The 11,869-nt window shown below is 40.2% G+C and overlaps 2 protein-coding genes across 2 annotated transcripts; both read right to left on the bottom strand.

Annotated features, from left to right (window-relative positions):
• Window positions 1-312: 312 nt before the first annotated feature.
• Window positions 313-3,837, bottom strand: LOC125257128 (UDP-glucuronosyltransferase 1A1-like). The gene has a single exon (XM_048173585.1). The coding sequence runs from the start codon at window positions 3,828-3,830 to the stop codon at window positions 2,919-2,921; it is 912 nt and encodes a 303-aa protein (XP_048029542.1). The 5' UTR covers window positions 3,831-3,837; the 3' UTR covers window positions 313-2,918.
• Window positions 3,838-4,770: 933 nt separating this feature from the next.
• LOC125257129 (UDP-glucuronosyltransferase 1-6-like) lies at window positions 4,771-5,894 on the bottom strand. Its single transcript, XM_048173586.1, has one exon. It carries the CDS (start codon window positions 5,685-5,687, stop codon window positions 4,794-4,796), a length of 894 nt encoding a protein of 297 aa, XP_048029543.1. The 5' UTR covers window positions 5,688-5,894; the 3' UTR covers window positions 4,771-4,793.
• Window positions 5,895-11,869: the final 5,975 nt, after the last annotated feature.

The raw sequence follows: 11,869 nt of genomic DNA, 5'->3' as shown, positions 1-11,869 counted from the left end.
GTGGTGGTCGAGTTTAGTCCAATAAGTATCACAATGAGTCATGTCTTGATTTTGCAGAGTATAGGGTCAACAGGTTTTGTAAGAAAGAAAGAAAGAAAACAAACCCTACAGGGAAACTATACTATAGGTTTGAAAAGATCCTAAACCAGCCCCCTAAATCAGTCCTAAAAATACCATTAGGCCTAAGCCAAAGCCTAAAATCTGACTTTTTGTCAGGCATGTTGTTCCAGGACTAACAAGGATGTTGATGTTGATACAAGAACATGTGGAATTTGGCAAAATTAGGTTTACCCAAAATGACCCTGGCAATGAATTACGTAGATACAGAGTCCAATTCATTTTTTGTTAATAATATGGCTGAGATCCCAGGACCTTTGTCATAGAGGGCTGCATTGGGTTTAGGCTCCCGCGGGACCCAACGCAAATCTCGCGGGAGCGGGCGGTTTTACCTTTGCTGCGGGCGGGAGTGGGCGGTCAGAAAACTTTGCGGGAGACCCGCGGGGAATGGTGGAATTTGGCGAGTAATAGAAGCGGTCAACAAATGAAGTTGAGAGGAAAATTAAAGCGGCTCTTTAATGACAAAAGCAAAGCAAGACAATTCAGACACTTGGAAACAATTCTTAAAATTCGCGCGTTTTATTTTGAGCATTCTCGCATGATCTAGTGCACCATCAGAGAGGGCATTCAGTATGTGTGGGCGGATCATGGAAGAAAGACGCACAAGTCTGCGACCGCAGTCAGTCTGCAATATACTTTTCCTGGACTAAGTAGCCTAATGCAAGGCCCAGTGATCATTAGTTTAAGTAGGCTACGTTATTTTTATTTATTTATTAGTATTAATTTATTTTCTTTTTTGCAATAGCCTGTTAAGGCATTCTATTTATTTTATTTATTTCGTTTTATATTTAATTTGTTTAAAGTAGGCTACATCTAGTCTACTTTGTAAGTCCTATGTACAGGTGTTTATTTAATAAGTTAAAGTTATTTCGTTTTGTGCTTTGGCTTATTTACTTAAACTGTTATTTAAACTGCTTGTTTAGTTAATCGTTCGGTGAGTGTGTATGCAGTAGCCTAGCCTGCGTTCAAAAACTGAGGTGCCGCTAGTTGTGGCTTTGTTTTAACGGTTAACGTTTTATAACGCTAATAAAGAAAAATACCCAATGTTTTTATCACGTGTGGTGCTTTGTTTTTGCGGCTACTTTCTTATAAACGCAATCATGTTTAAAGTCTGTTATTCTGGATGTTAACTTGAACGAATTTAGTCTGAGAGTATTTGTTTAGGCCTGTTTTCACAAGCTCTGAGAGAAAGTCCGCGGGAGCGGGCGGGAGTGGACACAAACATTGCGGGCGCGGGCGGGAGTGGAACACGCGGGTTGCGGGAGCGGGCGGGTGCGGGTTAAGGAAATCAGTCCCGCACAGGGCTCTACTTTGTCACTCTTTCCAGCCTGGGTTCACCTGCAGATAATGTATTGACTTTGACTTAGTTTAAAATCACACAATATGAGTCCTGAAAGTCATGACCATTCTTCATTCTAAAACATTTATCCTGGTCTGAAAAGTTGACCTTTTTACCTCATTTAGTCCGTTTCTTGTCGTAGCATTAGTGTATCATGTGAGGAGCATAAAGACGATGCTCACCCAGGGGCGGAGCCAGGGGGTGGCCAGGGGTGGCCGTGGCCACCCTTGGCCTAAGCTTGGCCACCCCTTTGGCCACCCCGCTCAAAACTGCTGTTTCTGTCTACTTTTTTGTTGACAAGGACTAAACGCAGAACCGTCTCGTTAAGACCATAAAAAACGGGAGACTTTTCAGACGCGCACACTTCGCCTCAGCGCCAGGCGCAAGTCAAACGCGCGCGGAAATGATTCAGGTACCGAATAAGCTTCAGAAGAACAACAGTGAACAGCGAACATTATATATAACTTACATAAATGTTTCTCAACTGGTGGGTCGCAAGACCGCGCACTTTTCAATCACGCGCAAATATGGCGCGCTGTATATTACTCACTATAAATAAAGCGCAAAAGAAACTACGAGCATGCAACGTCGTAGTTCTGTCGTCTATTAAGTCATGAAATAACCAAAAAGGCGATTAAAGCTGCGTTAAAACTGTGCATGCATGTATGTAGGCCTATTATATATAAAATGCCAAATGTCTCTGGACTAAAATATTCTGCTATGTGAGATCACAATAGGCACAAGCTGATATGTAATTTTTTAATGCATAAATAAATGTGAGAACTGTGCATTTGTACTAGAAGATGCTAATTTTGTTAATTTATAAAGTACAAACAAAAATGTATCACATTTAAATGCATAGACTAATAATTTTAAATTTTGGCATATGTGCTGTTGATTTCCGCTTCCTCATCAGCAAATGGGAATTCAGAAGAGAACACTTTTTTCTTCTTCTTTGTACTGAGTTTAATTTGGGTATGATAGAACTGTTGCAGTTATTTATTTTGACAATATAGAAAGTTAAACATTTAGTGTTTACTTTTTTGGTTACTTTTTGAAACAGACAAACTGAGAATTGTTTAAGTTCATTGATTATACATAAAATTCAATGAAGGTTGAATAATCTTTGAAGTACAGTATGTAGTTATCTGCATGTCTCATCCATGGAGATGCAACAATGGAGAACAAGCTATTGGGAGTTTTGAGTACCAGAACTGACTGAACAAGTTGAGATTTAGCTATAGTGTGAGCCCCTTTATTAATATGGCTGCAAGTGAGGAATGATTAAAAACTAAAAAAAAAAGAAAAGAAAAAAAATGTCAAATTCACTCAGCATTCCATGATCTAATTCACTATCTAAATTGCAAAGTCAAGTACATTATAGTCAGACTCATTTTTATGTTGAAATAATGAATACTTCTGTGCCACCCCGGACTGGTTGCTGGCCCCTGCCTGGCCACCCCTATGAAAAAATCCTGGCTCCGCCACTGTGCTCACCATTGTCAGTGGGTTTTCTACTTTCACAGTTAATACCTCCTATCAGAATCATGTTGGGCATCAGGGGTTTGGGGAACTCCATGCTAAAATCATACCGCATCAACCAGACAGCTCCAGTGCTCAGGATCTCAGTCAGGCTCACATCTCTCTGCAGGAAGTTGGATGTCAACTTCTCAAATGGGCAGTAAATAAATTTAGACTCCAGTGGTTCCAGCATGCTCTTAAGAAGGTTCAATGTGCGCTGACCAAAAGACATGCGGTCTGAGTTTTGTGTCAAGAAACGTGGGATATATGAAGGAGGGCTCGGACAGGCTGTGGCCGCAGCATCGAGACCACACGGCATTCCCCTTAACATGTACACCGCAGGTACGGAAAGATTATATGCCAATATGGCCCCCATTGGATGGGCAGGATCAGTTAAAACAGCATCAAAGTTTTGCTCTTTCAGAAACTCTATAAGCTCATGGTTCTTGAACAGACTTTCAGTTGTAGAGTCCATACAGTTAAAAACCTTTCTCAAATGGACCACCTTTGAAGTCACACTCTTCAGTAGGGACTGCCCTGGTGCTGTCAATTCACGAACATGTTCCACCATCATTTGGTTGATTAAATCTTGCCCATATGGGACCGGAAACGTCTTTGTGATGTAGTGTTTGCCTGGACCCAAATACATGCTGATCTCTGGTATCACGACAATCACTGTGTGACCTCTGCGTCCCATCTCTTCTGCCACGGCCTTTACTCCCGTCCAGTGACTTCCATCCATTGGTACCACTAACAGCTTCCCAGTCCAACCACTCTTCCCAGATGGACGCTGTTCCAGCGCTGCACAACAGACTATACTGATCACTAGACATGAAATTGCTCTGCAGTGCATCTTTCTAACCAAAAAGACTTAAAGACTGACGTTGTGAACCTTTACCTCCGTGTGTCTGTTTGTCTCACTATATGTGCAAATATATCAACTGGTTGCTTCTGCAATTTACTATCTGATAGACAGCAAGTAGATTGCTTTCCAGCTTTTTAGTGGCTATAGACACATGTGGGAGGGGACTTTTTTAAATTGTAAAACATATTTATGGTATTTTTACAGCACAAAATCTGTTAAAAAGCTAACATAAGAAAAAATAAGTGGCTTTGTTAAAAAAAAAAAAAACAGATATTAATATTTTACAGAGTTTGTGGGTTAATGATTACAGTAATACTAGGACAGGCTGTGGTGGTTGAGTTTCAAAACGAGATATTATTTTGCAGAGTAAGGCATGTCCCTGGGCAACATGTTTTATTGGTCATGGAACAACAATTCTGTAAAAGAAATAAATAAAATAATAATAAAATAAAAACTTATAACCATTACTTCTATTCTTAAACATAACATAACCCTTAAACCAGGGAAGTTATCAGTTGCTAAAAATGGTGTACAATCCTTCAAACCAGTCCTAAAAATACCATTAGGCCTAAGCCAAAGCCTAAAATCTGACTTTTTGTCAGGCATGTTGTTCCAGGATTAACAAGGATGTTGATGTTGCTACAAGAACATGTGGAATTTGGCAAAATTAGGTTCACCCAAAATGAACCTGGCAATGAATTACATAGATACAGAGTCCAATTCATTTTTTGTTAATAATATGGCTGAGATCCCAGGATCTTTGTCACTCTTTCCAGCCTGGGTTCACCTGCAGATAATGTATTGACTTTGTAAATGCCTTAGTTTAAAATCGCACAGTATGAGTCCTGAAAGTCATGACCATTCTTCATTCTAAAACATTTATCCTGGCGTGAAAAGTTGAGCTTTTCATCACCTCATTTAGTCCGTTTCTTGTCATGTAGCATTAGTGTATCATGTGATGAGTATAAAGACGATGCTCACCTTTGTCAGTGGGTTTCTACTTTCACAGTTAATACCTCCTATCAGAATCATGTTGGGCATCAGGGGTTTGGGGAACTCCAGGCTAAAATCATACCGCATCAACCAGACAGCTCCAGTCCTCAGGATCTCAGTCAGGCTCACATCTCTCTGCAGGAAGTTGGATGTCGCTTCCTCAAATGGCCAGTACACAAATTTACACACCAGTGGTTCCAGCACGCTCACAAGAAGGTTCAATACACGCTGATCAAAAGACATCCGGTCTGAGTTTTTTGTAAAGAAACGTGGGACATATGAAGGAGGGTTTGGACAGGCTGTGGCTGAAGCATCACATGGCATTCCCCTTAACATGTACACTGCAGGCACGGATAGATTATATGCCAATATGGCCCCCATTGGTAGGGCAGGATCAGTTAAAACAGCATCAAAGTTTTGCTCTTTCAGAAACTCTATAAGCTCCTGGTTCTTGAACAGACTCTCAGTGGTGGAGGACAAATATTTAATAATCTTTCTCATATGGTCCACCCTTGAAGTCACACTCTTCAGTAGGGACGGCCCTGGTGCTGTCAATTTATGTTCCATCATCATTTGGTTGATAAAATCTTGCCCATATGGGACCGGAAACGTCTTTGTGATGTAGTGTTTGCCTGGACCCAAACGTATGCTGATCTCTGGAATCACCACAATCACTGTGTGACCTCTGCGTCCCATCTCTTCTGCCACGGCCTTCACTCCCGTCCAGTGACTTCCATCCATTGGTACCACTAACAGCTTCCCAGTCCAACCGCTCTTCCCAGACGGACTCTGTTCCAGCGCTGCACAACAGACTATACTGATCACTAGACATGAAATTGCTCTGCAGTGCATCTTTCTAACCAAAAAGATTTAAAGACTGACGTTGTGAACCTTTACCTCCGTGTGTCTGTTTACTATCAGATAGACAGCAAGTAGATTGCTTTCCAGCTTTTTAGTGGCTATAGACACATGTGGGAGGGGACTTTTTTAAATTGTAAAAAACATTTATGATATTTTTACACCACAAAATCTGTTGAAAAGCTAGCATAAGACAAGATAATTGTCTTTGTTCAAAAAAACAGAAAGCCTAAGTTAATATTTTACAGTGTTTGCCAGTTGCTCACAGACTTTGCTGGTTAATGATTACAATAATACTATGACAGGCTGTAGTGGTTGACTTTAATATTGGTCATAGAACAACAATTCTGTAAAATAATAAAATAAAATAATAATAAAATAAAACCTTCTAACCATTACTTCAATCCCTAAACATAATATAAGCCTTAAACTACAGGGAAATTATCATTTGATAAAAATGGTGTACAATCCAGTCTTAAAAATACCATTAGACCTAAACCAAAGCCTAAAATCTGACTGGTTGACAGAAATGTTGTTCCACAACCAACAAGGAAGTTGCTAAGATACATATATAGACATTTAATTAATTACTCTATAGTGCAATGCATCTTTCTAGTCAAAATGGTTTCACCTAACAATGAGAATAATGCAGTAATCAGCAACCTTCTGGTACGCAGAGGCATAATCACAGACGCGCACACACCTCCACTCATGCAAATGGTTTGTTGTAACTGTGTGCTAGTCGACTATCAGCTAGATATTAACGCTGCCTTCGCGTACTATAGGAAATTTGATGATTCACACTTCTGAAGTCGTGATTGCTAACTCATCGCATTCAAGTTTTGAAATGGGAGGGTGTTCATGTCTAATATTTCACTTGGGAAACTCGTATTTACAATAATTCAAAGAGCACAAGTAGATTGCATTTTAGCTTGTTAGTGTCTTTATGGTATTTATACACAACAAAATCCACTGACAAGTAAGCACAAGAAAAAAAACAAGTGTCTTTATGCAACAAAACCCAGAAAGCTTAACTTAATATCTTACCGAGTCTGCCCATTGCACACAGTTTCTGGGTAAATGATTACTATAATGCCATTATAAACTTCATTATTGACAGTGCTAAACTGTTGATTACCTGAACAAAGTTACAACCAAACCTCCACACATCATGATGCATCAGTTATCTTGTCATTGTACAGAATAACAAACAGTATGTATAAGAAAGTTAATTAAAACCTATCTCTTATAGAGCCTGTTTGTCATTCTAAGCATTCAAAAGCTTCTCAATCCAAAGGATACTCTTTGTTCCCTCTGATTAAGCCCAAAGAGCACCTCAATGTTAACATCAAAACCTTAAATTGAATCTTAAAAGCAACCCTTAAAGGGACAGTTCACCTAAAACTGAAACTTCTGTCATCATTTACTCACTTTCATGTTTTTTTCAGAACTGTACGACCTTTTTTCTTCTGTGGAACAATAAGATGATAAAATATAGCTGCGAGCAGCGATGGCGGGCCCAAGCCCGGTGGCACCGCCACCCCGGTGGCTTCAGGGCAACTGTGCACAGCGGGCAATAGGCATTTAAAACGGCTAAACATCAAAGGACTATGTCAAATTCACTCCACATTTACTGCACTACAAGGTGCCGCTATAGAGCCCCTCCTCCCTGCCCATTTTCAAAGGATTACATGTGCCAAGTTTTAACATTATTCTGATGAATTTTGAAGCAAATCATGTAAAAATAAGAGGGTGATCTCAATGTATGCTGAAAGTGACACATTTTCTGCTTCCAGTTGGTGGCGCTATGACTTTGAATCACAATAGTCACATCCATGTGATCAGCCTTGTACAACGAAGACTAAGCCAAAGTTTCATCAAAATCAATTAATGTATGTAGAAGTTATAACACTTTGTTTCCCTTTTCTTGCCATAAATTCGTTGCCTCGCCACGGCCAAACCGTTTGAGATATCCAAAATCCGTTTGCAATTAAACAACTTCAATGTGTTAGCAACAAGTTAAAAAAAGCTTGGTGTAAATTGGATAAACCCTGTAGGAGTAGTAGTATAAAATTCATAGCCTGTTTTTTCAAAAAATTAACATTCAAACCAAAATAGCTGACTTCCTGTTGGTCGGAGCTAATGAATGTAAATTAGAAAATTGTCCGGCTTGATGAGAACAATATGTGTACCAAGTTTGGTGACTGTAGGAAAAACAAACCCCCCCACTTTTGTCAAAAGGTGGCGCTACTGAGCCCCTCCACCACGCCCATTTCTATGGCTTTGTCCATGTCTACTGGTTGACAATATTGATGTGTGTGTCGAGTTTCATGCAATTTGAAGCATGTTAAGAGCCTCAAAAACACTCAAGAATATTATTACAGTTTGACCTGTTGCCATGGCAACAATATTTCAAATATCAAAAATCCTGTCATAGGTCTACATCTGCTGTGTATTGACATTACACTGATGAAGTTTGAAGCAAATCAGGTAAAAATAAGAGGGTGATCTCAAAACATTTCAAAAAAGTGATACACTTCCTGCTGCCAGTTGGTGGCGCTATAACTTTGACTCACAATAGTCACATACATGTGATCAGACTCCTATAACGAACACACTTGTGAAGTTTCATAAAGATCAATATATGTATGCAGACGTTATAACACATTTCCTGTTTCCTTTTTCTCGCCATAAATTCGTTGCCTCGCCACGGACAAACCGTTCGAGATATCAAAAATCCCCTGGCAATTTTTAATCATCAGTGTCTTGACTTCATGCTGACCGAGTTTGGTGGCGATCGGATTAATCGTCTAGGAGGAGTATATCAAATTCCAGAGCATGCGTTTTTCAAACAACCCTTAATAGCTGACTTCCTGTTGGCGTGACGTTTAACTTAGAGCACGAAAGTTGTTCGGGCCCGATGAGGTCTATATGTGTACCGAGTTTCAGACTAATACGTGCAAGCGTGTTTAATATATGGACCAAATTTTCAGACCTTTTTCAAGGGGGCGCTGTTGAGCCCCCCTGCCACGCCCGGGTACCAGCTTCTGCCCGGCCCTGTTGGCCGCGGATTCCAATGTGTGTGCCAATTTTCAAGAGTTTTTGAGCATGTTAAGGCCCCCAAAAGCCCCGGAAGACGGAAAAAAAAAAAAAAAAATAAATAAAAAAAAAAAAATAATAATAATAATCCTTAGAAAAACAAGAGGGCCTGCGCGAATTTTCGCTTGGGCCCTAATAATCCTTAGAAAAACAAGAGGGCCCTGCGCGAATTTTCGCTTGGGCCCTAATAATCCTTAGAAGAACAAGAGGGCCCTGCGCGAATTTTCGCTTGGGCCCTAATAATCCTTAGAAGAACAAGAGGGCCCTGCGCGCTTAATTCGCTTGGGCCCTAATAAGAGGGTCATCTCAATGTATGCTGAAAGTGACACATTTTCTGCTTCCAGTTGGTGGCGCTATGACTTTGAATCACAATAGTCACATCCATGTGATCAGCCTTGTACAACGAAGACTAAGCCGAAGTTTCATCAAAATCAATTAATGTATGCAGAAGTTATAACACTTTGTTTCCCTTTTCTTGCCATAAATTCGTTGCCTCGCCACGGCCAAACCGTTTGAGATATCCAAAATCCGTTTGCAATTAAACAACTTCAATGTGTTTAGCAACAAGTTAAAAAAAAGCTTGGTGTAAATTGGATAAACCCTGTAGGAGTAGTAGTATAAAATTCATAGCCTGTTTTTTCAAAAAATTAACATTCAAACCAAAATAGCTGACTTCCTGTTGGTCGGAGCTAATGAATGTAAATTAGAAAATTGTCCGGCTTGATGAGAACAATATGTGTACCAAGTTTTGGTGACTGTAGGAAAAACAAACCCCCCCACTTTTGTCAAAAGGTGGCGCTACTGAGCCCCTCCACCACGCCCATTTCTATGGCTTTGTCCATGTCTACTGGTTGACAATATTGATGTGTGTGTCGAGTTTCATGCAATTTGAAGCATGTTAAGAGCCTCAAAAACACTCAAGAATATTATTACAGTTTGACCTGTTGCCATGGCAACAATATTTCAAATATCAAAAATCCTGTCATAGGTCTACATCTGCTGTGTATTGACATTACACTGATGAAGTTTGAAGCAAATCAGGTAAAAATAAGAGGGTGATCTCAAAACATTTCAAAAAGTGATACACTTCCTGCTGCCAGTTGGTGGCGCTATAACTTTGACTCACAATAGTCACATACATGTGATCAGACTCCTATAACGAACACACTTGTGAAGTTTCATAAAGATCAATATATGTATGCAGACGTTATAACACATTTCCTGTTTCCTTTTTCTCGCCATAAATTCGTTGCCTCGCCACGGACAAACCGTTCGAGATATCAAAAATCCCCTGGCAATTTTTAATCATCAGTGTCTTGACTTCATGCTGACCGAGTTTGGTGGCGATCGGATTAATCGTCTAGGAGGAGTATATCAAATTCCAGAGCATGCGTTTTTCAAACAACCCTTAATAGCTGACTTCCTGTTGGCGTGACGTTTAACTTAGAGCACGAAAGTTGTTCGGCCCGATGAGGTCTATATGTGTACCGAGTTTCAGACTAATACGTGCAAGCGTGTTTAATATATGGACCAAATTTTCAGACCTTTTTCAAGGGGCGCTGTTGAGCCCCCCTGCCACGCCCGGGTACCAGCTTCTGCCCGGCCCTGTTGGCGCGGATTCCAATGTGTGTGCCAATTTTCAAGAGTTTTTGAGCATGTTAAGGCCCCCAAAAAGCCCCGGAAGACGGAAAAAAAAAATAAAAATAAAAAAAAAAAAATAAAAATATAGCTGCGAGCAGCGATGGCGGGCCCAAGCCCGGTGGCACCGCCACCCCGGTGGCTTCAGGGCAACTGTGCACAGCGGGCAATAGGCACTTAAAACGGTTAAACATCAAAGGACTATGTCAAATTCACTCCACATTTACTGCACTACAAGGTGCCACTATAGAGCCCCTCCTCCCTGCCCATTTTCAAAGGATTACATGTGCCAAGTTTTAACATTATTCTGATGAATTTTGAAGCAAATCAGGTAAAAATAAGAGGGTGATCTCAATGTATGCTGAAAGTGACACATTTTCTGCTTCCAGTTGGTGGCGCTATTACTTTGAATCACAATAGTCACATCCATGTGATCAGCCTTGTACAACGAAGACTAAGCCGAAGTTTCATCAAAATCAATTAATGTATGCAGAAGTTATAACACTTTGTTTCCCTTTTCTTGCCATAAATTCGTTGCCTCGCCACGGCCAAACCGTTTGAGATATCCAAAATCCGTTTGCAATTAAACAACTTCAATGTGTTAGCAACAAGTTAAAAAAAGTTTGGTGTAAATTGGATAAACCCTGTAGGAGCAGTAGTATAAAATTCATAGCCTGTTTTTTCAAAAAATTAACATTCAAACCAAAATAGCTGACTTCCTGTTGGTCGGAGCTAATGAATGTAAATTAGAAAATTGTCCGGCTTGATGAGAACAATATGTGTACCGAGTTTGGTGATTGTAGGAAAAACTAACCCCCCCACTTTTGTCAAAAGGTGGCGCTACTGAGCCCCTCCACCACGCCCATTTCTATGGCTTTGTCCATGTCTACTGGTTGACAATATTGATGTGTGTGTCGAGTTTCATGCAATTTGAAGCATGTTAAGAGCCTCAAAAACACTCAAGAATATTATTACAGTTTGACCTGTTGCCATGGCAACAATATTTCAAATATCAAAAATCCTGTCATAGGTCTACATCTGCTGTGTATTGACATTACACTGATGAAGTTTGAAGCAAATCAGGTAAAAATAAGAGGGTGATCTCAAAACATTTCAAAAAGTGATACACTTCCTGCTGCCAGTTGGTGGCGCTATAACTTTGACTCACAATAGTCACATCCATGTGATCAGACTCCTATAACGAACACACTCGTGAAGTTTCATAAAGATCAATATATGTATGCAGACGTTATAACACATTTCCTGTTTCCTTTTTCTCGCCATAAATTCGTTGCCTCGCCACGGCCAAACCGTTCGAGATATCAAAAATCCCCTGGCAATTTTTAATCATCAGTGTCTTGACTTCATGCTGACCGAGTTTGGTGGCGATCGGATTAATCGTCTAGGAGGAGTATATCAAATTCCAGAGCATGCGTTTT

Source organism: Megalobrama amblycephala, linkage group LG21 (genome assembly GCF_018812025.1).
Source record: "Megalobrama amblycephala isolate DHTTF-2021 linkage group LG21, ASM1881202v1, whole genome shotgun sequence".
Classification (NCBI taxonomy): domain Eukaryota; kingdom Metazoa; phylum Chordata; class Actinopteri; order Cypriniformes; family Xenocyprididae; genus Megalobrama; species Megalobrama amblycephala.
The sequence above is the reverse complement of the archived record's forward strand: the minus strand, read 5'-3'. Positions and strand labels throughout refer to the sequence as shown.

Bases quoted from the DNA above. Each gene is read 5' to 3' on its own strand.
- LOC125257128 (XM_048173585.1), bottom strand. From the start codon at position 3,830: ATGCACTGCAGAGCAATTTCATGTCTAGTGATCAGTATAGTCTGTTGT.
- LOC125257129 (XM_048173586.1), bottom strand. From the start codon at position 5,687: ATGCACTGCAGAGCAATTTCATGTCTAGTGATCAGTATAGTCTGTTGT.